Source organism: Meriones unguiculatus, chromosome 10 (genome assembly GCF_030254825.1).
Source record: "Meriones unguiculatus strain TT.TT164.6M chromosome 10, Bangor_MerUng_6.1, whole genome shotgun sequence".
NCBI classification, from domain to species: Eukaryota; Metazoa; Chordata; class Mammalia; order Rodentia; family Muridae; genus Meriones; species Meriones unguiculatus.
Window position 1 is genome coordinate 2,429,927 of NC_083358.1, and position 26,384 is coordinate 2,456,310.

Below are 26,384 nucleotides of genomic sequence, written 5' to 3' on the forward strand. Positions count from 1 at the left end.
GAATCTATTTACCTTGGTTGACTGCTTTATATAGAAAAATTAAATATCTAAGTGGCCCCATTGATCTAACAAACTAGGCTTGCAAAATGGGCCTCGCCCACTTTTTCAGAAACACCATCTCCAAATATGGCATAGTGGTGCACACCTGTGACCCCAGCACTCAGGAGCGGGAGGCTGAAGAATCAGAAGTTCAAGGTCATCCTGAGCCTCATGGTGAGTTTGAAGACAGCCTGGGCTTCGAGGAACCCTGTCACAGAAGGTGGCAGAGTGGGGGAGAAGAAGGGGAGGAGGGGGAGGGGAGAGAGAAAAGGAAGCAGTTATCGGCTGAGTAGAGCCAAACTGAGCTTGAATAGAAACCTGCCCAAGGTAAGAAGGCTCAGATGGAAACCCCGGTGTTTTAAAGTGGATGCAGAGGCCGTGGAGGGTGCTGCTCGCTGTTTGCTTCCCCTGGCGTGCTCAGCTGCCTTCCTACCGGACCCAGGACACCAGCCCAGGGATGGCACCAGCTTATGAGCCACAGCGATCCCATGTCTACCGCAAGTTCCCCCTGATGCTCGCAGTTAGCTGCAGGAATCCTGCTGGTGGAAACACTGTTGGATCTGAGCTTTATCCGCAATGTTGCAGAAACAGCAATCAGCTCTTTGTTCTTCCGCTTGGCCTTATCTTATAAATGGCTATTTGTGTATCCAGCGTCTACTGATGGTGTTTAACTTGTTACAAAGTTTTAGCTGCAAAGACTAATGTTGCAAAAAGTAGCTTCCTACAAAAAGATTATTTAAATCAAACACCTGGGCGGGAGATAGCCAGGGTTATGGAGGGGGTATGTTTGCTACTTTGTAAGCTAGGCATATTGTATCTTTATAAGAAACAATGTTTCAAAGCAACCCTACCATTTCCTGGCCCGCAAAGCAAGAGCCTCCTGGTCCTACACCCTTGGCCCTTGTCAGCTGATGTTTTAAGATACTATTTATATATTTTTGTATTTCTTTAGTTGACTCTGTGTGCACAGGTCTGGATGCCACGATACTCCAGCAGAGAGGTCAGAAAACAACTTGCAAGAGTCAGTTCTCCTCTTCCTGTGGGAGCCAACTGAGGTTGTCTGGGTTGGCAGCAGGCGCCTCTGCCACCTTCACCTTCTTGCCAGCCCTCCCTTGGTGTTTTGAACCTTTCAGCATGGAAGGGTGTCTCTCCTGGATTTAATATGTGTTTTTCTCATGACTAAGCATATCATTTTGTAAGTGCAAGTGCATATCATTTTGTATCTTCATTTGTTAAGTGTGTACTGAAAACTTTTAGCTTTTTATGTTTACCAGCTGTTTATGTTGAGAGAAATGTTACTTATAGCCACTTTTCATGAACTAAGCAACATGTATTTACTGACATTCTAAGTGGTTTAAAATGGAATCTTTTAGGTGTTTTGCCAAAGAAAAAATGAAATAACTGAAATGTGGGAGGAATCTTTCATGTGCAATGCCAGTTAGCTTTAAGCTATATCCACCCTATTTTATGACAAGCTAGTTGGAGCTGGGGCTGTGTCTCCCTCATTGACTAAGCGGCAGAATTCATGCTCAGAAAGATGAAGAAAACCGCATGACTTGTTGAGTTAAGCCGGGGATTCAGTGAGGAGATCAGCAATGCGCACACCAAGATGGGGTCTTTCTAGTTCTGAATCTGGCAGTGGATACGGTCGGAAACACAGAGCCACAGGGAAGCCTGGCTTTGAATTTGCCCATGGGAACCAGCAGCGTGGGAGAATCAGTCCGTGTTCTTAACTAGAGCCCTGGCTCAGAGTGCTGAGGGCCTCGCTGTCAGCTGCAGCCTATTCTGCTAAGTGCGAGAGCGCAGATGGCCACCCCCACCCCACTTGTTCTTCACACTGCCCTCTCCCAGTTTGAACCCAGGACCTCAAGCTTGCTGGGAAAGTCCTCTCCCGCCCTGTTTCCCCAGAGCTCTTACGGTTAGGAGACAGAGCCTCACTCTGCTGCCCAGACTGACCTTGATCTCAGTTTGTAGCCCAGGCGGGCTGTGAAGTGCTGATCCTCCTGTCTCAGACTTCTGTACGTTTATGACAGTCATGTACACCTGGCTTCATGACTTGTCAGTGTGTGTACTTGTATTAGCCTGTGCGGTGCGGGCTGCTCACGGAGTGTGTGTGTGCGCGCTCGCGCGCGTGTCAAAGCTAGGGGTTGATGTGCGGTGTCTTTCTCCATCACCCTCTACCTGTTTCTGCTTGTTTATGAGACAATGTCTCCTTTGTGTGTCCTGCTGTCCTGGAGCTCACAATGTTGACTTGCTGGCCTCGGATTCCAGGTGACCTCCTGCCCCAGCCTCCAGGGCTGGATTAAAGGCGTGTGTCACGCACGCCCTGCTTTCTGCCTTGTTCTTAAGAGGCAGGTTCTGTCACTGGACCTGAACCTGATCTCAGCCATGCTGGTTGACCAGCGACTCCGGGGAGGGGTGTCCACCGTGTGGGATGGCAGTGACCCCTGCGAGGGGGTCCCAACTCGATGTTCTTCCTTTCACAAACACTTACTTCTGTGCCATCTCTTCAGCCCCCACGACTTATTTTCAACACACAGAACCAGGGTGCATTTCGGATCCAGTTGTGCTAGAGACCGTGGTAGCGCTCAGCACGGACCGTCTGGAAAGCAGCTACCTGGGGGGCTGGGGGACGTCTCCGTGAACATAGGACGGGCTAGCTAGTTTCGGCCCCGGGCCGATCGATTTCCGATCAGAAACTTCCGGAGCTGGTGGAATTCTGCAGCGAACGTCCGCAGCAGCTCTCTCCGCTAAAAACTCTAGGAGGCAGCGGCAGGAGGCGCCACACCCCGCGGCTCTGGGACCCCAGTGAAGGGGAAGCCACCTTCCCGGTTCTCCCGGGTGGGGAGGGAGGGGGCGGGACCTCTGGCTGCGCACGCGCACTCGCGCTGAGCCTGCCGGCGCACGCGCAGGATCGGCCGCGGGCGCGATGGAGCGGGTGCTGGCGGACGCGCTGCTGGCGCAGAGCCCGGAGCCCCGCGCGCTGCTGGGCGCGCTGTGCGGCGGGGAGGCGAGCGCCGAGCGGGCGGAGAGCCTGCGCCTGGTGCTGCAGCGGCTGGAGGAGCGCGGCACGGGCGCCCAGGCGGCCCGCGAGGTGGCCGAGGGCCACCTGGTGCCCCTGCTGCGCGCGCCGCCGGCTGGAGGGTCCGCGGGGCCCCGCGTGCTGCGGGCGGTGGGCGCGGCGCTGCGCTCGTGCGCGCGCCTGGCGGGCCCCGAGCTGGCGACGGCGCTGGCCGCCCAGGCCCTGCGCGAGCTGCCGGGCGCTCCGGCCGTGGAGCTGCTGGCCGCCGTGGCGCCGTGCCTGCGCGCTCCGGAGGATGCGCCGCTGCTGGGCCGCGTGGCGCGCGCCGCGGTGGAGCTGGCGCTGGCCGGGGACGCGCCCGAGGCGGTGGGCGCGCGCCTGCTGCCCGCGCTGGCCCAGAGCGCCGAGCCGGCGCCGCGGGAGGCGTGGGCCGCGCTGGGCGCCGCGGGGCCGGGAGCCGAGGGCCGCGCGGGGCCGGAGCTGCTGGTGCTCAGCGCCCTGGCCGAGAGGCTGCTGCCCGAGCGCGCGCGCCGCGCCGACCCCGACGCCCGCCTCCGCGGCCGCTTCTGGAGGACCGTCCAGGCCGGGCTGGGCTGCGCGCGGGACGCGCTCACCCGCAAGCGCGCGCGCTACCTGCTGCAGAAGGCTGTGCAGGGGTCAGCGGAGCTGGCGGAGGACTGCACCTGCGGCCCCCGGGACACGAACGGTACCCGCTCGTCTCTGTCTAAAAAGATTTACTGATGTGTACCTCTGTGCGCCCGTGAACGTTTCTGTGCGTCGCGTGAGTGCTGGTGCCTGAGAGGGCGTTGGAGCCCCTTGAGCTAGCGTTAAAGGGCGCTATGAGCCACCTGTGCCCTGGGAACCGAGCCCCAGCCTTCCGGAAGCGCCCGAAGCCATCTCTCTCTCCAGCCTGTCTCTCTGCCTTAACCCCGCTCTGTTCTCCCAAACCAGCCTTCAGGGGGATCCGCCTCAACCTCAGCGTGAGCTGTGAGAGCAAGCCTGCTCCACGGTGCACCCTGGAGAAAAAGGAAGGGATGACATCCTTAGCAAACTGAACCAAGTGCTGTGACCGAGTTCACATCGAAACTTGTACAGAATTAAGTTTTATTCTATTGACATTTCCTTCGGGAAGTTTAGGAGTTAGTGTTTTCTAAACATGAACCTTAAGTCAGTGTGTGTGTGTGTCTGTGTGTCTGTGTGTCTGCGCGTAAGCGCTCTCTCTCTCGTGTGCATGTGCGCTGGAATGTATGTATAGGCCTGAAGCCAACAGAAGGTGTTTTCCTCCATCACTCTTCATTTTTTGAGTCAGAGTCTCTGAATCAGGAGCTGAGGGTCCAGCTAGACTGGCTGGCCAGGGATGCTAAGCCTTCATCCCCACTCTCCTGCCTCTGCCTCCTCAGCTGGCTTTTTGCTTGGGTGCTCCCTTATATCTGTGTGTTTTCATGCCTGTCATCTCAATTTGAACAGTGTGGTACCCATGTGGGGAGTCTGAGAAAAATTTGTGGGTTGCTCTTTCCCCAGGATGAAACTCAGATGGTCAGGCCTGGCAACAAGTGCCTTTACCCCCAGAGCCATCTTGCCACAACATCTGAACTTTATAAAACAAGGCAAAGCCTTCCGAAGTTCCCAGCTGACCCTCTGTTCTTCCATGCTGCTTACCTTTCCTGTTCCACGCTCTGACTAAGAGTTGTTTGCGTGCACAGTAACTGGATGCCGGGGTCTGTCTTTGCGTTCTGTTTGTCGTTCAGTCCTGAAGTTGCTTTCTCGTTTCTTAGAATGCCTTATGCCTGGAGATGGGCCCTGACCTCCTTAGGTTCTTGGCAAGTGGCTTTGAGTTGGTTGGTTGCTGTTGTTGGTTTTTGGGCATCCCGTGAGCCTCTGGTTTTGCTCCTGCACAGCATGGAGTCCACGCTGAAGCAGTTCTGATGCTTTGGGGGCTGCACACCAAGCCTGAAAACTTGGTGCGTGATGCTCTTGCCTGTCTGCGCGCTGGGGAGGGGAGCTGGAGCATTTCCCGCTGGCTCTGTGTCCTCTCCAGGAGCATGTAGCTTCTGCCCTGTTCCTAGAGGACAGCCACGCGTGCTCAGTGCCTGTTGCAGGTCGGAGAGCGGTCTTGCGCACACAAACACCCCTTCTGAAGCCCACCCCAGCTTTGTCTTGGGGGGGTGGAGATCCAACAGGAGTTCGTTGGTTTCTTGCCTTTCCCGAGCAGCAGACTCCTAAAGGTGCATCTCCAGGCGGGGTTTTCTGTGGCCATGGAGGAGTTTATTGCTTGCTCGGCCTGCTTTCCCAGGGGTGGTCAGGGCAGGGACCAGGGCACCTGCTTTGGCCCCTTTTCAGAGGCGGGTAGTGCTCATCAGTGAGTGTTCTGTAGACACGGGCATGATGGGTCCTTCTGCCCCTTAGACCTCTTCGGCCTGTCACCGGCCCGGGTCTTCAGGACCAGCTCTCAGGAAGCCAGAAAAGGAGCTGGTGGCTTCCTATGGTTTCCAGGAATTCCAAGATGTTCACTCCACCAACTCTGGGCCTTTAATTGCTCCCTCTGAGGTCCACATTTTAAGAACCTTTGAGAACACCCCCTCCTCCACGCCCCACCAGACATGGTGAGCAGCTTATGTGTCTTTTCTCTTGGAGACACTTCCTGTACTTTGGAGTTGTGCTCTCTAATGTCCTGTCAGTCAGGGGTTTGTGGGCTTTTCGTAGTTTCCTTTCTTGGCAGAAATGCTCTCTGTGGCTTCCTGATTTCAAAGCAGAGCTAAGATTGTCTAAATGCCTTGATTTTGTCCATACAACTTGACTGAAAGTTTGCTCAGGTGTGACTTCTAGCTGGGAGAGACGTTTCCATCCACATTTTAAAGGTGTCTGTCCGTCCAGCTGCACACTGAAAACCTGGAGATCTGCTGCTCCTCTTCAGGACTTGTGATGATTCTGGATCCTGCTCAAGGGTGGTCTGTGACTTCTCCATGGGGTTCCTGGGTTTTAGGGCCCTGATGTCCTGGAACCTCCTATTTCGTCCACGTGCCAGGCACTTGGTGTGCTTACACAGTCTGGAAATCAATGGCTTTTGATTCTGGGAAGTTTCCTTGAGTTATCTCAGTGTTGGTTTCCTTCTTCGCTCTCTCTTTCCTCTCTCTTCCTGACTTGGATCCTCCTGCACTTATCCTCTGTCTTAGTTACTTTGCTATTGCTGGGATAGACACCATGACAAAAGCAAATTGCTGAGAACGTGTTTATTTCAGCTCTCAGGTCTCATGTCCATCTCTGAGGAGGTCAGAGCAGGAGCCTGGAGAAAGGCACTGATGCAGAGGCCGTGGAGGAGTTTATTGCTTGCTCAGCTACTTTCTCATACAGTCTAGGACCACCTGCCCAGGGTGACATGACCCACAGAGAAATGAGGCCTCTATGTCAACCATGAATCAAAACAACGCCCCTGAGACTTGCTGGCAGGCCAGTCTGAGAGAGGAGAGTCTCAGCTCCCTTTTCCCGGTGACTCTGGCTTGTTTCACATGGAGAAAACCCAGCACAATTCCAACGCTTCCTTCTCCCATGGATTTTCCAGAACTTTGTCTTTTTCTTCACTCACTGGTTTAGGTCTTTGGTTTCCAGTCTTGTCCCTGAGTTTCTGATTTCTATATCGGATTTTAATTTTCAGACCGTTTTGGAACAGCTCCCTTAATTTTACACAGCACCCCACTCTGACCTCAGGGAACACACCCCTCCGTGGCGCAGCCCCGCGTCCTCCACCCGTAGTGGAGACTTGATGCCACGTCTTTCAGTTTTCAGGGAAGGGGAGTTCAAGGCAAATCACATCATTTCTTGGCATTCTCTGTGGCACCTACACTTTATTCATTTCCCCTAAAGTCAGCTCAGGTTTTCAAATTCTAAATTTTATTGCTTTGCATGTTCCTGGGTTACTTTTGTTTTTGTTGGGATTTGATCTCTGTGACGTCCTTTACTGTAGAGTCTTGGGGAAGAAAACTGTCATTCTTACCCCAAATTCCACGACAGCAATCTTAAGGAAACAAAGCAAGGTTAGGCACGGTGGTCCACGGCCCGCCAGCAGAGATGGGAGGCTCCAGAGTTCAGTCGCCTCTGGCTACATAGCAATTTCTAAGCTAGCCTGAGAGATCCTGCCTTAAAAAACTGTCAACCCAAATAAGCAAAAACAAAAATTCAAACTCAGAGTAGCCAAAAAGCAAACAAGATCTAACAAACCAAAGTTAAACCGAGTTTCTTTTTGCGTTTTCCAGGCTCCTAAGTAGGTTCCTCCATGGTTGGTTGTTGCACTGTTTGACACTAGGAGTTAGCTACGAGCTGCTGTCATGAAGGACTTGACCGAGTAGGCAAAGGAAGAGCTGATTTTTTTTTCTCCCTTTTAAAATTCTGTTAGATCCAAGCCTATTCTGGTGGTCTGCGAAGAAAAAAGATGAGCTTCTAAAGTTTTGGGAAAACTATATCTTGATCATGGAAGTTCTTGAAGGAAACCAGGTGCGTGCTCTCCTGTCTTCTTGACTCCGCCAGTCCAGGGCCTTCTCCAGGCCTTTAGGGAAGGCTGGCCAGTAAGCATGGCCAGATCCGTGGCTTAAGTACGATTTAAGGTAGCGTGTAAATTTTTTCGGGAAAGTAAAGAAGGCTTTCAGCGCATTCATGTGGCGTTCTCCAGCTGTCACGTTTGTGGCGTGTCCGTCATCTCCCAAGCGTAAATTACTGGGCCCGCCCCATTCTTTCAGATTTAGTTCATTAGGCCTGAGTGTGAATTCTGGGCAAGTTTCCAGGTGTCACCTGTGCAGCTGTCCTGGTGTAGAGAGTCCTAGACTGCAGGTCTCTCGGTAAGGGTCCCGGTGTGTCTGGACGGGTCCTGAAGGGTCCTGCCTGACGTGCCTCACTGCGAGGCTCCTTCGCTGGGAGAGTCTCCATCTGTGAGGTTCCTTTGTGTAAGGGTTCCTGCATGTGCTTCTGTCTGTGAGCTGCAGACCAAGGGCCAGCCATGCATGGAGTCAGGGCGAGGCTGGTGTCGGGCCACATCAGCAAACCTCGAGCTGTGCTGAGCATAGAGGTGCAGCCTGGGAAATATGATGTCTTTCTAAAGTCAGTTAAGCTTCCAGGTTGCTATGTCGGCTGGCCTGAAAGACTCTCCTTATTTACTTCAGAAACTTGGATTGAAAGTTATTCTGAAATATGTGAGCCAAACTCTGGTGGAGGTGTCACAGCACAGCCTAGGACTCACAGGAGCACTGAGCTCTGAGTACGCCCTGCGTCCCGGTGTGAGACTCCGCCGATGGCAGGAACCAGGGGAGTGAGTGCTTCTTTGCACTCCGTGTTTTAACCTCCGGCTTCTTTCCTGGGTCAGCCGAGGATCGCAGGACCTGAGCTCGGATATTCCCGAGGAAATCCTCACGTGCAGTAACTGGGCAGTAGACTGTCTCCTCCGCTTTGCCTGCTGAGAGTCGGGCCTGGGAAGCAGGCCCCTGACACCTGTGTTGACCTGGGAGCAAGGGCCACAGGTGTGTCAGCAGGAGCCTCTCCCTGAGGCTGTAGAGACGTTATGTATGATTTTTCATGAGATTCTCTGCTCTTGTTTTTAGATACATGTCATAAAGCCAGTCTTACCAAAGCTAAACAGTCTGTTTGAATCTGCAGTCTCAGAGGAACATGGTAAAGATTACTTTTTGGTTTTGTTTGTTTTATACATTAACAGCCCCTCTGATCTTATAACTAACCATTGTTTATCACAGAGAATTTGGGGAACCCACTAAGCAGCGAGGAGGAAGTGGGGTATTGGCCCCTGGCTTTGTGGGTTGCCCTATGCCCACACTGCACTGCCCTCTGCCCGCCTCCTTGGAACACAGCCTTAAACGCTGCAGAGATTTCAGTGATAGAAGTATAATTAGTTTTTTTTAAGCAATTTATTATAAAAATTTCAAAGTTTTCTTCATAGAAAGGAAAGAATCTATGTGATGAACCCGGGACCTGCCTCGGTCAAAGCTAAAGCACACAGTGGGAGCCTTGGCTCCGGAGTCATGTGCAGCCCATGACTGCCGCGGATGCCCAGCATCCTTCCATTTCATCTGTAAATCTCAGCGTGCATCCTAGGCTGCCCTTAGCAGAGCAGGCTGTGGAGAGGGCCCGGGAGGTGAGGGCGTCCTGTACAGGCACGAGGACCAGTGCTCAGATCCCAGCACCAACGTAAATGCCTTGCGGGTCTGGTGACCCCCTGAGATCCCAGCGTTCCTGAGGCGGGTACGGGGCCCCAGGGCCAGCTGGCCAGGTAGCCTGGCCAAATCAGTGGGCTCTGGGCTCAGCAAGAAATGGTGCCTCCAGTCTAAGGGGGAGGGGTCAAGGAAGACACCCGATGCCAGCCTCCGGCCTCTACACACGAGGCGCCTATGCACGTGGATGCGTGCCCTGCCACACAGACACGGATGAGAAATGGCCAACGCTTTGTGGTGCTGCTGTGTTCTTAACAATAGCCTTTGATATGAATGTATGCTTCAAACTGCTTTCCAGCCTTCGTGTCTTGCTAGACCTTTAAGTATATGAACACACGCCTGTCTTGTTCATTAGACTGGCTGGGGCAGTTCATTTGTGCTGTATCTTGGCGTTCTTAGGAAGAGGACACTCAGGGTGTGATTTCAAATGCGTTTTGAGCCCTCGGTCACCCCTGAGTTGGAAGAATGAGGAGAAACAGCAAACCTGGAGCTTCCCAAAGTGGCTTTGTGAGGTTAAGCTTAGGCCAGCGAAGCAGCGAAGCTCAGGCTGGAGGCTTTCTCCGTCCATAGCCTGGAAGGTGCTGTCTCCTGGGCTTCAGCTTGAGGACCAGGCCTGGTGGGGCAGGGCACCCTTCCTGAGTGATTGTCTCGCTGACGGTTTGACCCTGAGGAAGTGGATTTATTCTGCTGCAGGCGGTGGCTGGCCTACACAGCGAGAGTTTTCACAGGCCGTTCCATCTCTCACCCCACCTGGGGCCAGCGTTTAATGGAGTCCTGCCGGTCTCTTGAACACTTGCTGTTAAAAAGATGCCCTCATTAATGCTTTGCCCACAGCTCTTAGCAAAGCATTTTTTTTTTTGAAAAGTTACCATTTCCAGGCATTTGAAAAGCACAGTTGGGGTAAATTACAAACAATAGGCCAATTTAGTTAATGCTGTGCATTAAAAGGTATTGTGAGATACAAACATGACTTTTCTAATTAAATGAAGGCTATTTTAAGAATCAGAAATAATGTATGGAGGTACACACTTGTTCCATCCTTTAAAAATTTATTTTTATTCATGTGAATGTGTGTGCCTGTGTGTGCACAAGTGTGCAGGTGCCCTCAGAGGCCAGGGGAGGTAACAGTTTTGCTGGTGCTGGAGTGACAAGCGGGCGTGAGCCGCCTGATGTGGGAGAATCAAACCCCAGTGCTCGGGAGTGTCGAGTTCTCTTAGCCATCCAGCCACCTTGTGTGGGTTCAGTCCTGTGGGCTGGCGTGGGCTGGGGTGATGAAACAGTGTTTTTCCACTTTTTTTTTTTTTCATTTTTGCCTTTTTTCCTCCAAGTCCTATGAAAAGAGCAGAGAAGGGACCAAAAGGAGTTCATGTGAAGGGGGCTAGGCCTGGCCGGGAGTGGCTTACGGAGCGGGGCAGAGCGGGTCTGCAGCGGCGGGAGGCTGGGGTGGCCGTGTCAGCCTGTGTCAGCGGGGTGAGGGGAGCACGGGCAGCACCCAGACCTCAAGTCCTGTCTGTGCAGGCAGCTTACTGCCTCCGAGTCCGCCACGCCCCCGCGGTACCCAGGATGCTGGCCGCTGGTGAGACTGGTCTCAGCAGGCTTAAGGGCTGAAGCTCTCACGCATGCGCATTTGCTTCCAAGCATCCGTGCTTGTTCCCGCAGGCTGCTGGCTCCTCCATCCCTCCTGGCACGTGTGCGTTTACAAAAGAATGTTCGAAAGCGAGAATAAAACCCTGACCAAAGAAGGTGTGACCCACTTCCTGGAGCTGTACGAGGTGAAGCCACTCCCGTGCTCCCCGGAGCTGTCCGAGGTAACGGCCTCCCAGCCCCTTCCGTCTGCACCTCCAGAACACGGGTAGAGGCACGCCTCTGTCACGTGTGTCTTTCCTCCTGTGGGCAGGCTGTCAGGCTCCGCAGATGCCTGGCTGGGACTTGGAGAAAAGGGAGAGAGAAGGGTCAGTGCCGTGATGGAGTGCGGCAGGCAGCTTCAGAGAGCCTGTGGGTCGGGCAGGAAAGAGTGCCAGGCTTCGGCCAGTGAAGAGGAGGAGCAAAGGGAGGACCTGCTCCTCTGAGTTAGGGCGCGGAAGAGCGGGCAGGCCGCAGGGCCGAGCCTGGGGGCACTGCAGTGAGGCGGGCGCGGCTTCCGAGTGGAGCCTCACGCAGTCTGGTCTGCTGGGGCCTGAACTTGGGTTCCTTGGGCCTGCACCTCCTGCTGGGCTCACACGCTCTCCACCTCACCCAGTCTGTGCGGTGCTAGAGAGTGACCCAGAGGTTCCAGCATGCCAGGCGAGTGCTCTGGCAGCTGAGCCCGTCCCCAGTCTCTTCCTGTCACCTCAGGTGTCGCTCTCTCATTTGGAGAGATCTGACTGAAGGGCTGTAGTGAGGGTTCGTCAGAAGCACAGGTGTGGTGGATGACTGTGTTGAAAGGGAAGTTATTAGATTGGCGTACAGCAGTTGCTGTCTGCCCCAGGAGGCAGAGACCCGGCAGCTGCTCAGGCCGGAGGCTGGGTGGTGCCTGGAGGGCCACAGAGCACTTCAGTTGATGCTGGGGGACCAAAGAAGCTGGTTCTGATGGACAGAGTGGGAGCAGCGGCGGCCGCTGGGCTCTGATGGACAGAGTGGGAGCAGCAGCGGCGGCAGCCACAGGGCAGACGACCTCGAAAGCAAGAGGTGAAGACAAGCAGGCATTCACCTTCTCAGCACAGGCTGTCGGTCTCCTGGGGAATCTTGGTCTCCTGCTACTATTTGTGTTTCCTACCTAGCTTCTTCCTCGAGTTTCTTTGTCCCTGACACCCCCGCCCCAGGGCCCTGGAGGCTGTTGGTGGGGGCAGCGTTCTGCCTGTGTCCATAGGCCCCTCCTGCACTAGCTGCTCTGCTCCTCAGCTCCCCTGGATCCGCCTGTAGAGCAGAGGCAGGCCCACTCCTCTGGCTGCCGTTGGAAACTTACGTCAGTTCCCGCCATTTCCCTTTTAGTTTGTTACTGGCCCGCTGATGGATGCCCTCTCAGAGAGCTGTCTGTACAGCAGGTAAGCCCATGCTGCTCTGCCATGGCTGAGGGGCTAGGCGCCAGGCCTGGGCCTGTGCGTGCTGGCCAGCCAGAGGCATGCCGTGGATGACGGCCCAAGTGGGCGCTCTCTTCCCCAGTGGCGGTGCTGTGCACCTAGTCACTCGGGATGTCAAGAGACAAGCCTCGCTCGCCTCCTACTGCAGACTTTTAACTGACTGAGCTTCATAGCTTTCAGAAAAGTTCGGAGACAGTAGAATTGTCATTTATTGTTCATTTATAGTCAGCAGATATTAATGTCCAATGGAATTTGCTTAGTTGTCACCTCTTGTGTGTGTTTTGTCTGTGAATCCACTTATCCTCCTGCATGTTTCTTCTCTCCCTCCTTTGTCCTTTCTTCCCTCCCCCTCCCTCTTCTTTGTTCCTTCCCCCTCCTTCCCTCCTCTCTGTCCCTTCCTCTGCTCTGTCCTTCCTCCCTTCTCCTCCCCTCCCTCCTCTGTCCCTTCCTTCCCCTCCCTCCTGTCTGCCCTCCCTCCCTCCTCTTTGTCGCTCCTTCCACTCTGTCCTCCTCCCTTGAGCTCACACCAGTGTGTCTGGTATCAGTCCTGCTCCACACTAACAGTCTCCTTTTCGTATCTGACAGTGGCCGCCATGGCTCATAAGAGGTCGCTTATTCACCACTCTCACCCCTGGAAAAGGTTAGCGTCAGAGGTTTGCTAGTTTTGTACCTTAGTCACATTTGGAGAATTTTCTGCCCCTGAAATTGCCCTTTCCAGTCCCCCAGCTTTTAGAGTTATACTGTAGCCTGATAGCAGCAGCTCAGTGCATTCGGAGCTGTGAGTAAATCTACTTGGGGTGCCCCTGAAAACGAAACCACCCCACGCCCCAGTGATCCCTTTAAAATGCTCGCCTCCAGGCCAACTCTCAGGAAGATACCAGCTCCTGTGTGTCTGATGGACAAGTATTGGAAAGATGAAATGGCTCCGCTGTGATGGGTTTTGAGTCAGTGAGGCATGGGATGGCGTACCACTCCTGGGAGACAGTGTGAAGTCAGCACGTGGCCTCTGGGCTTTTGGGAGAACTGGTGCATGCCTTTATCATGGCATGCCTTCTGCTGCCCTGTTGTGTTCACTTAGCAGACGCCACGCAGGCCCAAAACCCCCATGGCTGACCGTGGCTGAGGATGTGTTCATAATTAAGTGCACGGGCAGATGTGAGTCCGCTGATATTGGCCTTTGCTCTGAACGCTCTGTTAGACCCAGGATGACAGGTTGGAATGATAAACTGCAGCTTTCGGTGACCGTCCCCAGCTATGTCAGTGATGCTAGGTGACACGCTCAGCGAGGAAGGGCGGGGTCCTCACAGGCTGCCACGCCCCTTCGGCTGATGGCTGGGAGCCCTGCTGTGTGCGAGCCTGGGGGGGGGGTTCTGTGTTTGAAAGCTCGGAATGTAAGGAGCAGTAAATGCAGGTCCAGGGGAGAAGACGTGCAGTTGCTTTGCTGCCACCTTGCAGGGCCACCTTGCGTTTAGACGTCCATAGATGTCAGTGGGTTTTACATTCTGCTTTTCTCCATTTGTCCTCAGGTCCCCAGGGCAGCTGTCGGGAAGCGGCCCTCCTCTGGGATTGAAGCTGCAGAAGTTTCTAGCCACTTACATTTCTCTTCTTCCGGAGGAGACAAAGAGTATGTCCTCAGAGATTTTTAATTTATATTTTAACTCATAGCATGTTTTGGTGCATGTGCCGTCATGTGACTCAGATCACGGCCATGCAGGTGTCTGGACGGGCACTGGCCTCATGGTCTGCATGCTGAGCATTGGCAAACAGGCTAAACAAAGAACCGGGTTCTAGGTGCTGGACAGTCCCCAGCCCGCACCCAGGTCCTAGAATCTGCTTCCCCAGGTTGGGGCTAGCTTTTCATTGAGTTTGGACATGGAGCCCTGAGCCTCTTGGTGCTACTGTGAATGTCCTTGTGTGTGGATTTGCACGTGCCTGGGTTGAGTCCTAGCTGCACAGCTAGAAGTGGGCTCTCGGGGTCACACCCGCTCTGTATCCCCGCCCAGCTGACTGTACCCTCTCACGGCCTCGCCAGCCCCGGTTTCTCTAGCTCTCCCAGCTCTTGTCGCCATTCTCTGCTTTTGGTGGTCCTCGCGGGGATGAGGCGCTGTCTCATTGAGGACTGAGGCGCTGGCTGAGGCGCTGACTGAGGCGCTGTCTCATTGAGGTTTCGTCTACATCTTCCTGACTAAGGAAACTGAGGGTTTTTCCACTGCTCGCTGCAGCCACAGCTTTTTTCCAAACCGTCTCTTCCAGGCTGCTTCCTGTTGAAGTTCATTCAGAGGATGGCAGACAGACACTGGTGTGCTGTGCCCATTTTGTTCCTCTCCAGGGCGCTGGCCAGCTTGCCCAGATGTAAGGCCCTGGGCAGAGAAGGGCTCCTCGCCCTCAGGTAACTCACTATATGTCCATGTGTTTGCTCTGACTCAGTTCATGTAGTTGTAAGAAAAACTATAATTGAATTGAATGTGTTTTGGTTGATGAATTACTCATTTTAATATATTCCATAACATACGGACTTGAGTTTTGACCACCTAAGGCTGCTTTTTTGGTTGTTTTTTAAGTTGTGTTGATAAGTATTAAAAATTAAGGACAACTATCAAATCATGCTCTCAATTAGAAAATATTTAACTATATATGAAATTCTTACTTTAAAAATATTTGCATTTTGAAGCCAGGTGTGGTTGTGCACAACTTTAATCCCAGCACTCAGGAAGGCAGAGACAGGTGGAGCTCTGTGAGTTCAAGGCCAGCCTGGTGTACAAAGTGAGTCCAGGACAGCCAGGGCTACACAGGAAAACCCTGTCTTAGAAAAAAAAAATTTTTTTTTCATTTAAGTCTTTGTTTGCTTGCTTGCTTATTTTGTTTCTTTGAGGCAGTTTCTCATGTGTAGCCCAGGCTGGCTTTTGGTTCACAGCAATCCTCTCGTCTCGCTTTCCCACATCTGAGATGACAGGCATGAGGTACCGTGCCCAGTTCATCCTTCTTATGAAAGAGGCTGGGCTCATGTGAAAACTGAGCTTGTCTGGGGGGGGGGGGGGGGCTCACGCTTGTAGCTCCTGAACTTGAGAAAGTGATAGAGGAGAGCATGGGCCTGAGGTTGCCTGCTCGGAGTTACAGTAAGTCTGAGTGTGTCTCAAATTAAAAGGAAAACCAGACGGTGTCTGTGTAAGACCACGCTGGAGAAGCGGCTCCGCAGCTCTGGTGACGCCTCTCCTGGTGACGCCTCTCCTGGTGACAGTCTCTCCTGGTGACAGTCACTCCTGGTGACGGCCTCTCCTGGTGATGGCCTCTCCTGGTGGCGGCCTCTGACGGCCTCTCCTGGTGACAGTCACTCCTGGTGACGCCTCTCCTGGTGACAGTCTCTCCTGGTGATGCCTCTCCTGGTGATGGTCACTCCTGGTGATGCCTCTCCTGGTGACAGTCTCTCCTGGTGACGGCCTCTCCTGGTGACACCTCTCCTGGTGACGCCTCTCCTGGTGACGCCTCTCCTGGTGACAGTCACTCCTGGTGACACCTCTCCTGGTGACAGTCTCTCCTGGTGACAGCCTCTCCTGGTGACAGTCACTCCTGGTGACGCCTCTCCTGGTGACGGCCTCTCCTGGTGACTGTCCGACGCCTCTCCTGTTGGTCATCTTGTACAACGGAAGTTGTGGCTGTGTAGCCAGTGATTGGAGTACTTAGACTGCTTCTGGCCGACCCGTGTGCTTGTTTTGAACCAGGGACGTTCTGCAGTGCACCATGATCACACACCAGGTCCTGCTGAGAGGCGCAGCGCAGTGCTATCTTCTTCAGGCGGCCATGCATCTGGTGGACGTGGTGAGTGTGCCCATCGGTGCAGCAGCCCGGGTGACGGAAGTGGCCGTGTGCGGCCGTGTCGGCAGCTTGGTGGGGCTGGGCTGGGCAGAGGCAGGCCGTTTGCCACTCAGGGTTGTGAGCATTTGTGAGGCCGGGCTGTGGCAGAGTCAGCTCCCAGGAAAAGCTGCTCACACGCATCCTCACAGCCTGGCCAAGGGACCGCCATGCTGGTGACTCACCAGGGGTGGACAGAGTCCCGAGAAGATGCCGCCCAGGGCAAAGCCAGGAGCCTGAGGCGTCGTAGGTCACGTGACCCCTGCTGACTGGTGGGGTTCTTTTTTTGTCTTCTAAAGCAGCCCCCATCAGACAGCATAAATAAACACACGTGCCGTGTTCCAGCAGGGCTCCACCTTCCCCAGGGCTGTGATTGCCGGCCGGGCCTGGTGCGGAGTCCTAGCTCAGGATCCGGCTGAGGAGCCGCTGCGGCTTTCCTGAGCAGGACTCCTTCTGTTGCTTTTGGAGAGTCATGTCTTATTAGTAATTTCTTTTCGTTGCTAGAGTGTGCTCTAAAGTTTATTCTCATCTTTCCTCAAAAGTGGTAGCCGCTGTTACAGGAGATGTGTATCGTAGAGATGTCACTTTCTGTAGAGGCACAAGGGTTGCCTGAGCTTGACATGAAGTGGGGCTTGATTCAGGCTGCTCGAGGCTGCAGAGTGAGAGCCTGCCTCAAACGCCCGCACCACCAGAAAAAGTGGCAAAAGTGCCCGTGTGTACATACAGCCAAGTCAGTCCTTTATTTTTAATGGTAGATTGCCACTGAGGAGTTCGCCTTATTTATTTACTTTGCCATCTGTCTGTGTGTGGTCTGCAAGTGTGTATGCTTATGAGTGGGGGGCTGAGGGTGTATGCATCTCAGTATGTTTGTATGTGCACTCGGCATGCATGTATGCATGTGTGTGTGTGTGTGCGCGTGCGCGCGCATGCATGCATGCAGATGTCTTCTGCTGCTCTTCATGTACTGAGGCAGGCTCTCTTGTCAAGCCCAGGCCTTGTGCCTTACAGCAGTCTGCCTGACCAGGCAAGCTGGGCAATTTTTACATGGGTTCTGGGAACGCTGGTCCTCACGCTGGAGCACGGCCAGGGTGCTGTGTGCTGAGCTGTCCTCCCAGCTCCTCTTCTTTTTTATATGACAGTGTAACTCCTGGTCTTAACTGCTGACGTCATGCTTTAGTCACTTGCTGTTTCCACTGGCTGTGCTGTGACTCCAGAAGTTTAAACTGAGCCTTTTCTGTCTAGGAGAAAGTGTCTCTCTCTGAGGTCTCCACTTTTCTCACGTCCCTGAGGGAAGAGGAATCCTTGGCACGCGGGACCGTGTTGTGGACAGAGGTGAGCTGCCAGTCAGCTGTTGGAGAGCTCTAAAAGCCCCTTTCCCTGAGGAGCTCACTGCCATTCTGAAAATGCAACAGTCGCTTCTCCGGAAGTTTGACGGTCACTTACGCTGGGTTCCGTCCTCCTCAGCTCACATAGGAGGCTCACATTAAACATTTCATTCTTTGGTGCCACCCAGCCCTTTGCTGAATGGCTGCCCCGTTAGTGTGTCAAGCTGTTGTGTCTCATGATTTCTGTTCAGTGCATGTGGAAGGCGGAAGATTGGCTCGGGGAAATTAGAACCGCTTTAAGAATGAAATCACCTGCCATGGTTTTCCTGTCTAGCTCTGTGACTGGCTCCATGTCAACGAGAGACACTTCAGGTCCCCGAGTGGCAGCGCTGAGGGATACGAGGCCTCGCTGAATGCCTACGTGAAGACCCTCGTTAAGGAGTTCGTGAAGCCTCCCGGCTGGGAAAGTGAGTCTGAACCGGTTGTAGGGGGTGAGGCCTGACGTAGCTCTCAGATCGCGGTGTGGGTGGAAGAGGTTGTGCTGTGAACTTGAGCCGTGTGAGCAGACTCCCGGCTCTCTGGGTTCTGAGATCGCTGTTCTGAGGGTGCTCATTGCCAGAGGGGGGGAGTGGACCCGCAGGGCGTATGTGGGTCCCTAGGATGGAGGCTGCTGAGTGCAAACACCGCACAGGGTTTCATGTGTGGGTTGCTGAGTGCAGAGACCACACAGGGTTTGCCGTCATGCTCTAGAAGCGTGGTGTGCACTGTGAGGTGATGACGTGTTTGTCCTTTGAGGTGGGGTGCCTGGAGCCTGCTGGCCAGCCTGGCTGCCTTATCCCGGGGACCGTGCTCTGCTGAAATTTCGGGAGGACCCCCACTCCTGCCAGCTTTCACTGGGCACTGGGAGTCTGAACTCCAACCCCATCCTCACCCTTTCGGAGCCCAGCCTTCCCCGCTGGGCCATCTCTCCGCCTGAAAGCCAGTTTCCGAGAGCACACTTTTGGGAGGGTGGCCTTGCTGGGGCTTATTTTCATTACCTCTCTTGCATTTTCCTTTCTCCTTTTGCTTTTTGTGTGGCTTGGGGTTTAAAGCTGTGCCTTGGACACGCCTGGCAGGTGCCCTGCTGCTCAGCCCCGCTCCTGACAGACACCAGTTCTGCAGAGATCTTAGGAGAAAATGTGTCAGCCTGCAGGAGGGAAGAGTTCAGAGAGACTCATTAATTAGGATTGCTTTTACATTTCTAATGTGTCCTCTTCAATAAGCTCATTTGCAATCGTTTGGAGAAATTGTGCCTTTGAATTTAGCACACCTGAAATTTCCACTCAGATCAGCTCATTTCATCTAATTTCTCTAATCTGATCCAGGAGTGGGTCTTGACTAATCAGGTAATTGTCCTTCTAGAGCCCACATCTGTCCACCAACGATCTTAGCGTCTCCTTTCTGCTATTGCTTGGGAGCTTCCTGGGTTAGGCCTGCAGCAAAAGTACAACCTCCATTGCTGCCAGCACACGGTGGCTTCCGTGCTGCCCTGGTGTCCCGCCCCTCCTGTCCAGGGCCACGTGTCACTTCATTTTCTGCATTCTCTCTTGTGTGTGCACCCTGCTGTTGACCGTGTGTCCGGCCGGGACCCTCCATGTGGGAGGCTGCTGTCTTTCTTCACCCAGGTCGTTCTCAGCTGTCTCCTCAGATCAGTGTCCCCAGACCAGGACACTGGCCCAGTGTGTGCTCCAGCTGTAGCCACATCTCTCCGGTGTGGCCCTTGCTGGAATTGCAGTTCTGGTGTCATGGCTAAACGCTTTCTGGGGCCCGAGAACCCAGGTGCCTGCCATGTTCGGGCAGAATTGCTGCCCATGGCAGGACAAGGATTTGATTTACCATTTTCACGTGTGATGCTCTGATGAGGTAGCGTGCGTCAGGAGTCGTCGCGTGGGTCAGGAGTCATTGCCGCTGTTCCGGTTTCAGTGCATCCATTTTGAAGGAGTTAGTCAGTGCTGCTTTTAAAAAAATTAAAATTAAGAACTGTGTGTGTGCCAGAAGGTCGGAAGAACACTTGAGAGTCAGCTCTCTCCGCACCATGTAGGTCTGGGGACCAAGTAAGGCCATCAGGCTTGACTGCAAGCACCTGTTCCCAATGAACCATTTCCAGGCCCCGAGAGTGTGTCTTAAGCTGTAACTTTTGTTATCTCTGCAGAAGAGAGCAGCTTCATGCCAGACTGGCTGGACGCGAGGCTGACGGCCCTAATGGTCCTGCTGGCTGTGGACGTGGAAGGGATGAAAACCCAGTTCAGGTCAGTGTCTCGTCAGCGCTGGCAGGGTGGGTGGGGAGGCTGATGACGTTTATTAGGGGCGTCTAGACTTCTCGGTGACCGGTGGGGTCACTGACAGGCCAGCACTGGAACACAGGCACATGCTAAAGGAGCGCTTGATTTACCAGCTGGTTAACAGGAGTAAGGCCACTTGGTGCTCACAGGCTGGTGAGTGAAATGCCAGATTTACAACTTGGTGTTAAACTGGAGAACGCCTGCCTCTTACTGGTTTGCCCTGGTAAGATCCCAGCGCAGTGGTATAGTGTGTGACATAGGTGAAAATGGCAGTTAGGACGAGGTGGCCTGTGAGCACCGCTTCCTCTGTGGCGGCAGAGCTGCCTGACTCAGGCGGGACTTTGGTGTGTGTGTAGCTCCCTTGACACGTTAGATCTCTTCTAGACAAAGTCTTAGTGCCAGAGTCATCCTTCACAACAGTGTTATAACTTTCCGGTGTCTTTTTTACACCATTGACGGTACGCGTCTTTCACTGATATACACTTTCTTATCTATTCATTTACAGTTTTTACATGTACGTGGGTTTTAGTTGTTTTCCCTCTGCTTCCTTCTCTTCTCTCCACTTTCTTTGCTGAAACCATTGGTCAGGGCCTCAGCAGTTTAAATGCAGCATGTGTTCAGGTTGTGTTCCAAAGTGTGAGGGTTGAAGACACTGGAAGGCCCAGACCTAGGGAATGGTCCTCACAGGTCCTGTGTGCCGTGCGTGAAGAAACTGTGTATCCCTGGAGCCCGCTTGCTGCATGAGTGCAGGATGGGAATTGTGCTTTTGAGATGGCTGATGGGGTGTTCCTTTCCATCCAGTGAAAAGCAGAGGACACAGAACGTGCTGAGGATCTTCCTAGACCCCCTGCTGGACACCCTGGGGAGGCTGGGCACCAGTGCCTATATGCCCGTGTCCAGGGCTGACAGCTGTCTCCAGCTGCTGGTGAGGTTGCTGCATTCCTGTGTGCCAAGAGGTCCCGGTGCCCAGGATGGTGAGGATGAGCGGGCTCTGGGCCCGTGCTGGGTGCTGCTCAGAAAGAGTGGGTGCCCCTGGTTTCCTCCCCATGCACATCCTGTCCTGGAGTGCTGTGGGCACCCAGCTGGTCCTCTGGGAGGATTGTTTACTGTCACTAGAATGTGTTTTTACTGACTTTGACATGTGGGAGGCATGTGCATGTGTGTGCGTAGCTGTGTGACTCTGAGTCCAGAGGTTAACGTGGGGTGCTCTCTGAGTGAGTCTCCACGGAGCCCAGCGCTGTTGGCTGCCTGGCCCCTGGGCTCCACTGTGTCCATCCCAGCTCCACCTTCCCTTATGTGGGGTCACAGACACACAGTGCCATTCCCAGCTTTTTATGTGGGATCAGAACTCAGGTCCTCTGGCATGCAGTTTGCCATTGGGCTGTCATTACCCCTACAATTTTTTTTTAAAAAGCCCCGTATTATATATATTATATTTGAGTACACAGATGTGTGCAGGTTTGAGTGAGCCATGGCGCTTACATGGAGGTCAGAAGACAACTCTCAGAAGTCAGTTTTCTCTTATCTTGTAGGCCCTGGGGATGGTCTTAATCATCAGGCTTGGTGGCATGTACCTTTATGCACCGGGCCATTTCAACAGTGTGTGTGTGTGTGTGTGTGTGTGTGTGTGTGTGTGTGTTCGTGTGTTCTTTCACAGTGCATTGCTGTACTACTGTTTGGTTTTCTTGAAAGGGTCTCACATAGCCCAGGCTACCATAGTCATGCCCTGTAGGCAAGAATGACCTTAAAATTGTGATGTGTCTGCCTCTGCCTCCTGAGCGCCTGGATCCCTGGCATGCCGAGTTTGGTTTGATTCTGGGCTGGAACCTGGAGCTCCATGCATGCTAGGCAAGCCCTCTGCCAGCCAAGCTGCAGCCCTGGCCCTCATGGCTTTTTCCAATTTTCAGCCTTTTCCTTGGGAACATGAAAAAGCTGTGTGTTTTTAACACACTCAACTCCACAGTCTGGAGAGAAGTCTAGTGAAGCTGGGCATCTTGTACCTTCCAGACTTCCCGTACCCTGCCGCTGCTGACTGTCATAGCTGCAGCCCAGGGCTACCTCTCCTGCTCTAAAGCTGCAGCACAGGGCCCTCGGCCTTCCGTGGCTGACACTTGGCCACACACTGCATCATAGCACCCTCTGGCCAGCGCTTGGCCCACAGGATGCTATGCTGTTCCGTGTCCTCCACAGGATCTTCGGGTCCGTTTGCTGTCAGGGCTCCGGGGTCATGTAGAAAATCGCTGCTGAGCATGAATTGGAGCTCCCCATGTTTTCTTCTAATAGTTTCGTGATTTGGGGCCTTAGAGCCTCCATGTACGCTGTAGAATACCCGGCTCCCGATCAGGGGGTACCCCTTTGCCCCACTCTCTTGCACAGTGGCGGGCGATTAGTGGGCCGTGAACACGGTGCATGGTGTCTGCTGTGAGAAGTCTGTGTCTAAACCCGTGCAGGCAGCGTTCGGTGTGTGCCAGCACCACAGCAACCAGAGTCCTCAGGCTGGGCCTGTGGTGCGGAGTCCTGGACTCCGGTGACTGAGCTGTGCAGAGCTTCCGGTGTTTTAGTGCAGAAGCCCCCACTTGTGCCGTGCTAACCAAACCCTTTCTCCCCACAGATGAGGTGTCCGCTGCCCTGCAGGCCTCCGTCATGTCTGCTGCAGAGAGCGTGTCTGGGTTCCTGCTCAGGAGACTCACCATGGACGAGCTCCACAGCGTGAGTAGTCGGGCTCGGGAGCTGCCTCCCGCACTGTCCTGCTGCTTTTCCTTGTGCACACTCACCGAGCTACTGGAAAAGGGGCTTTCTGTGGTGTGCTGGCCTCCGGAAGCCACTCTGGGAAGCAGGGGTGTCGCAAACTTCTGAGCAGCCCAGTGCAGCGTGGCAAAGTGCCCAAAGCAGCAGCTGAGGGAGGAGGGTTTGCTTTGGCTCAGAGTGTCACACTTCCATCTGCTGTGTCAGCGGCTGCACGTTCACCCGAGGCCCGCCCCAGCAGTGACTCCCCAGAGGGACTGCAGCTCCCATGGTCTCACCATCGCCCAGAATGGCCCTGGGGGCCCGTGTGTAAACACACAGCCTCTCCAGGACGTTTCACATCAAACAGCCACACCTGCTTTCCATTCCGTCAGTGTTAGTAAGTGTGAACTGAGCAAGGGATGGAGCCCTTCTGGGCCTCAGTTTCCCCAGATGATGTCTGTCTTACCATGTTAGACAGTTTCACTGTCCTGGATTTGAGGCCCTCAGCACCTGACATGGAGGCAGGAAGCGCTCTCAGCGTCCCATCCTGAGGGTGGGAAACAGTCCTCAGAGGATGATGGATATTTCCTTCAGGGGTGTGGCTACTGCGAAGGTGCCCATCCTCCTGTGAGCAGCCTCTCACCCGTGTTTCTGAGGCAGCACAAGGTGTCACAGGGAAACAGGAGGGCCACTGGGAGTCACCAGAAGCCTAGAGGGGAAAATTGTGGTGACTGCACAAAATGCGTTACATAGGTGTGAAAACACAAGGATTCCCACTGCAGTGTATATTAATATTTGCTAAGAAAAAAAAAAAAAAAAAAAGAATTCCCGAAACAGTTTCTGCCTCCCCAGGCTTCCTAAGCAGTGTGGGTCAGCTGTGCTGTGAAAGTGTCGCCAGGGAGAGTCCAGGCTGCCGAGGACACGCTTAGCCTGCGTGGGATCCTGGGCTCTGCGTGGTGGGAGGCTGTTTCCCTTCAGTGCCGTCTTAGTGCATTTAAACAGGAGGATTGCTTCCTGCCTGAATTCTGCTTGTGTGGTGGTCACAGAGCCGCTGTCCTCATGTGTCCTGACACTTGTAGGTGGCAGATCTGGACCGTTGCCAGCTGTACCTGGCGGTGTTGGCGGAGCTCACGGGTCTCCAGGTGAAGCTGGGCTGGAAAGCAGGCAACCCCATCAGCCGCCTCATTTCCCCTTTGAGAAACGCGTGCGTTCACCGTCTGCAGGAGGCCGAGGGCGGACAGGTAATCCTGGGCTGAGGGTGCCGTGTCCAGGGAGGAACACCTGGCTGATTGTTCCACAATGTTTTGCAGTTATAAGAAGGATCTTCTGACATTTGATTCTTAAGATCCTGTCTGCAGGTGCCAGTACTGTGAGGGTACAGCTGCAGCATCAGGCTTTAGCTGTGTGAGGGCTGCTAATCTCTCTCTCCTCCCCCTCCCTCTCTGCTCCCTCCTCTTCCCCTCTTTCCCCCTCCCTCTTTTCATCTCTACCCCTCTCTCCTTCACACCCTCCCTCCATTTCTTCCCGCCTTCTGCTGAGACTTGAACACAGGACCTCATGTACCCTACATACCCTAAGCCAGGTCTTTTTTTTCCCACTTGTGATCACTTTTAGTTGAAGAAATTTTTTCATGAACCTTGGTAATATAGGTATATAAAATGGGAACACAAGTTTGCAGAAAACAAATCATAAAGCAATTTATTTTAACACAGTTCTTTGGTATGCATACAGTTTAGTCTTTTCAGAGAAGAAAACAAACTGTGGACTAATGAGGTGTGCGCGTTTGTCTAACAGTACAACCCAGAGACAATAATCCTCGCTCACATGCCGAGGAACCACTGTGGAAGTGCTCCGCGGTCTTTGTTTTCTGTGACTGAGCCTATGTCTCTGTAAGAGCTGGAAACCATCACTGTAAGAGCAGGAAACCATCACTGTAAGAGCAGGAAACCATCACTGTAAGAGCTGGAAACCATCACTGTAAGAGCAGGAAACCATCACTGTGAGAGCAGGAAACCATCACTGCACTGTCTGTAAGATGTGGCAGCCTCGGGCTGGGTCCAGGCGTGTCTGGCGCGCTCCCTGGCTCTGCGTGGTGTGCCAGCAAAGGGAGAGTGTGAGGTCAGAACCAAGGCCTCCGTGAAGTCCGTCAGGATGGATGAACACAGCCACAAGCACCGAGACTCATCTTTCACACGTTTGATCTTTCAGTTAATTTTGGGTCACCGTGTGTTCAGAAACCTCTGACTGTTCCACTGCAGTTATAAACCCTTGGGGTCACAGCCTATAGTGTCGGGCACTTTTGTGCTAGGTGTGTGCTTTACCACTCAGCAACCCAGCCCGTCACACTTAAACTTGAGGTAGAATCTTACTAGAGTACTCAGGCTGACAGTGAACTCACTCGGGCAGCCCTAGAACTCATGAGCCCCTGCTTCAGCCTCCTGAGCAGCAGCATTTATCATGTGCCTTTGCATCCAGTTCTTTGGTCTCACCATCACCCCAGCGCAGATTCGGGTGGCATTTGAGCTCTTCTGCTCACACTGGCCCAGTGCAGAACCCTCTCAACAGCCTTGAAGTTCAGCCACCATGTTTGGCTTCCTTTCTTGGCCTCCAGGATATTGTCCCTTCTTCCCTGTTCCCAAGGCGCCCCGTGTTGCAGCTTCTCTGCAACAAGTGTGCGTCCCTTACGCACCTGATGGAGGTGACCTAAAGGAAGTCACCTCTGGCTTAGGGTTTGGGAAGACAGTGTCATGGTGGGGCGCAGTCCCTGATTGTCAGTGGTGATTGTTAGGGGTTGAGGGTGGAGCTCTTGACATCACAGCAAAGCAGGAAAGTGAAGAGCTCATGCCAGGACCCCCTTCAAGGCCTATCCCCAGGGCCCACCCCTGCTCACTGGGATTTCACAGCTACCCAAATAATGCACCAGCTGGGGACCATGTGTTCATGTGAGCCTGGCTTGATTTCTCACTCAGACCTTCGTACCTCCTACCGGGGCTCCCGTCTGACCTGGCCCTTCCAGGAGAGTGGGTGGCAAGTTGCTCTGCTGGACCAAGGTCTCTCCTTCCTTCATTTCCACAGTGGCCCCGGGCCACACAGTGCTGATTATTTCCTTCTTGGTAGTCTGTGGAGTGATTTGTGCAGATGTGTCTGTGCTGGGTTTTAGCACCTGCAGGCGTTCCTTAAACGTAGCAGAGAAAGGCAGAGTAGCGAAAAGCCCAGCTTTAGAGGCTGCTCCCTGGCTTTGAGCCCTGACAGGCCAGGACATCGTTATCCACAGGCGGCTGGCATGCCATACAAGAAGCTCCAGGCAGCCCTCGTTGGGGAGGTTGGACTTTCCTCTCACACCTGAGGCCAGCTTCCACAGAGAGCCCTGCACGCGGACTTCTTTTCTTCCCCAGACGATGGGCTGCAGCAAGAAGGGAGGCAGGACGTGAGGCATGGTAGCTGTGGAGGCCCCGTCCCCTCGGACTGAGGCCTGCTCCCCTTATGTCGGGGTGTTCTGTCCTCTGCAGGAGCCAACCCTGGGTCATCAGGTGCAGAGAGTGGCCAGCATGGCCACCCTGGCAGCTCTGTGTGAGGCTGAGGACCAGCTTGTGGTGCTGCAGACTCGTCCTCCCGACGCCGAGCCTGTGGACAGCTTCCTGTCAGCTCTTCCACTCAGTCAGATGCTGCAGAAGCCCCGTTCAGAGGAGCCGAGCAGTGGAGCGTGCCAGCTGGAGAACGGCAGGTGGGGGAGGACTGTTAAGGGTTGACAGTCCAGTCTTTGTTGCAGTCGTGGTGGCTGGTGGTCCCTGGTGGAGCTCATGCTGTAGTGTATTTCGGGAGATGAGGTGGGG

The 26,384-nt window shown here is 53.9% G+C and overlaps 1 protein-coding gene across 2 annotated transcripts in view; it reads left to right on the top strand.

Moving 5' to 3' along the window:
• The first annotated feature begins 2,968 nt into the window (after positions 1–2,968).
• Tarbp1 (TAR (HIV-1) RNA binding protein 1) overlaps positions 2,969–26,384 on the top strand; it is a 41,712-nt gene continuing 18,296 nt past the window's right edge. For both annotated transcript variants that reach the window (XM_021648320.2, XM_021648327.2), the window contains exons 1-15: positions 2,969–3,767; positions 7,452–7,549; positions 8,647–8,716; positions 10,930–11,078; positions 12,241–12,293; positions 13,856–13,953; positions 14,583–14,718; positions 16,049–16,145; positions 17,421–17,510; positions 17,838–17,970; positions 19,695–19,791; positions 20,626–20,798; positions 22,436–22,533; positions 23,631–23,792; positions 26,061–26,275. In XM_021648320.2, the coding sequence (XP_021503995.1) occupies positions 2,969–3,767; positions 7,452–7,549; positions 8,647–8,716; positions 10,930–11,078; positions 12,241–12,293; positions 13,856–13,953; positions 14,583–14,718; positions 16,049–16,145; positions 17,421–17,510; positions 17,838–17,970; positions 19,695–19,791; positions 20,626–20,798; positions 22,436–22,533; positions 23,631–23,792; positions 26,061–26,275 (2,468 nt within the window). The remainder of the gene's footprint in view (positions 3,768–7,451; positions 7,550–8,646; positions 8,717–10,929; positions 11,079–12,240; positions 12,294–13,855; positions 13,954–14,582; positions 14,719–16,048; positions 16,146–17,420; positions 17,511–17,837; positions 17,971–19,694; positions 19,792–20,625; positions 20,799–22,435; positions 22,534–23,630; positions 23,793–26,060; positions 26,276–26,384) is intronic.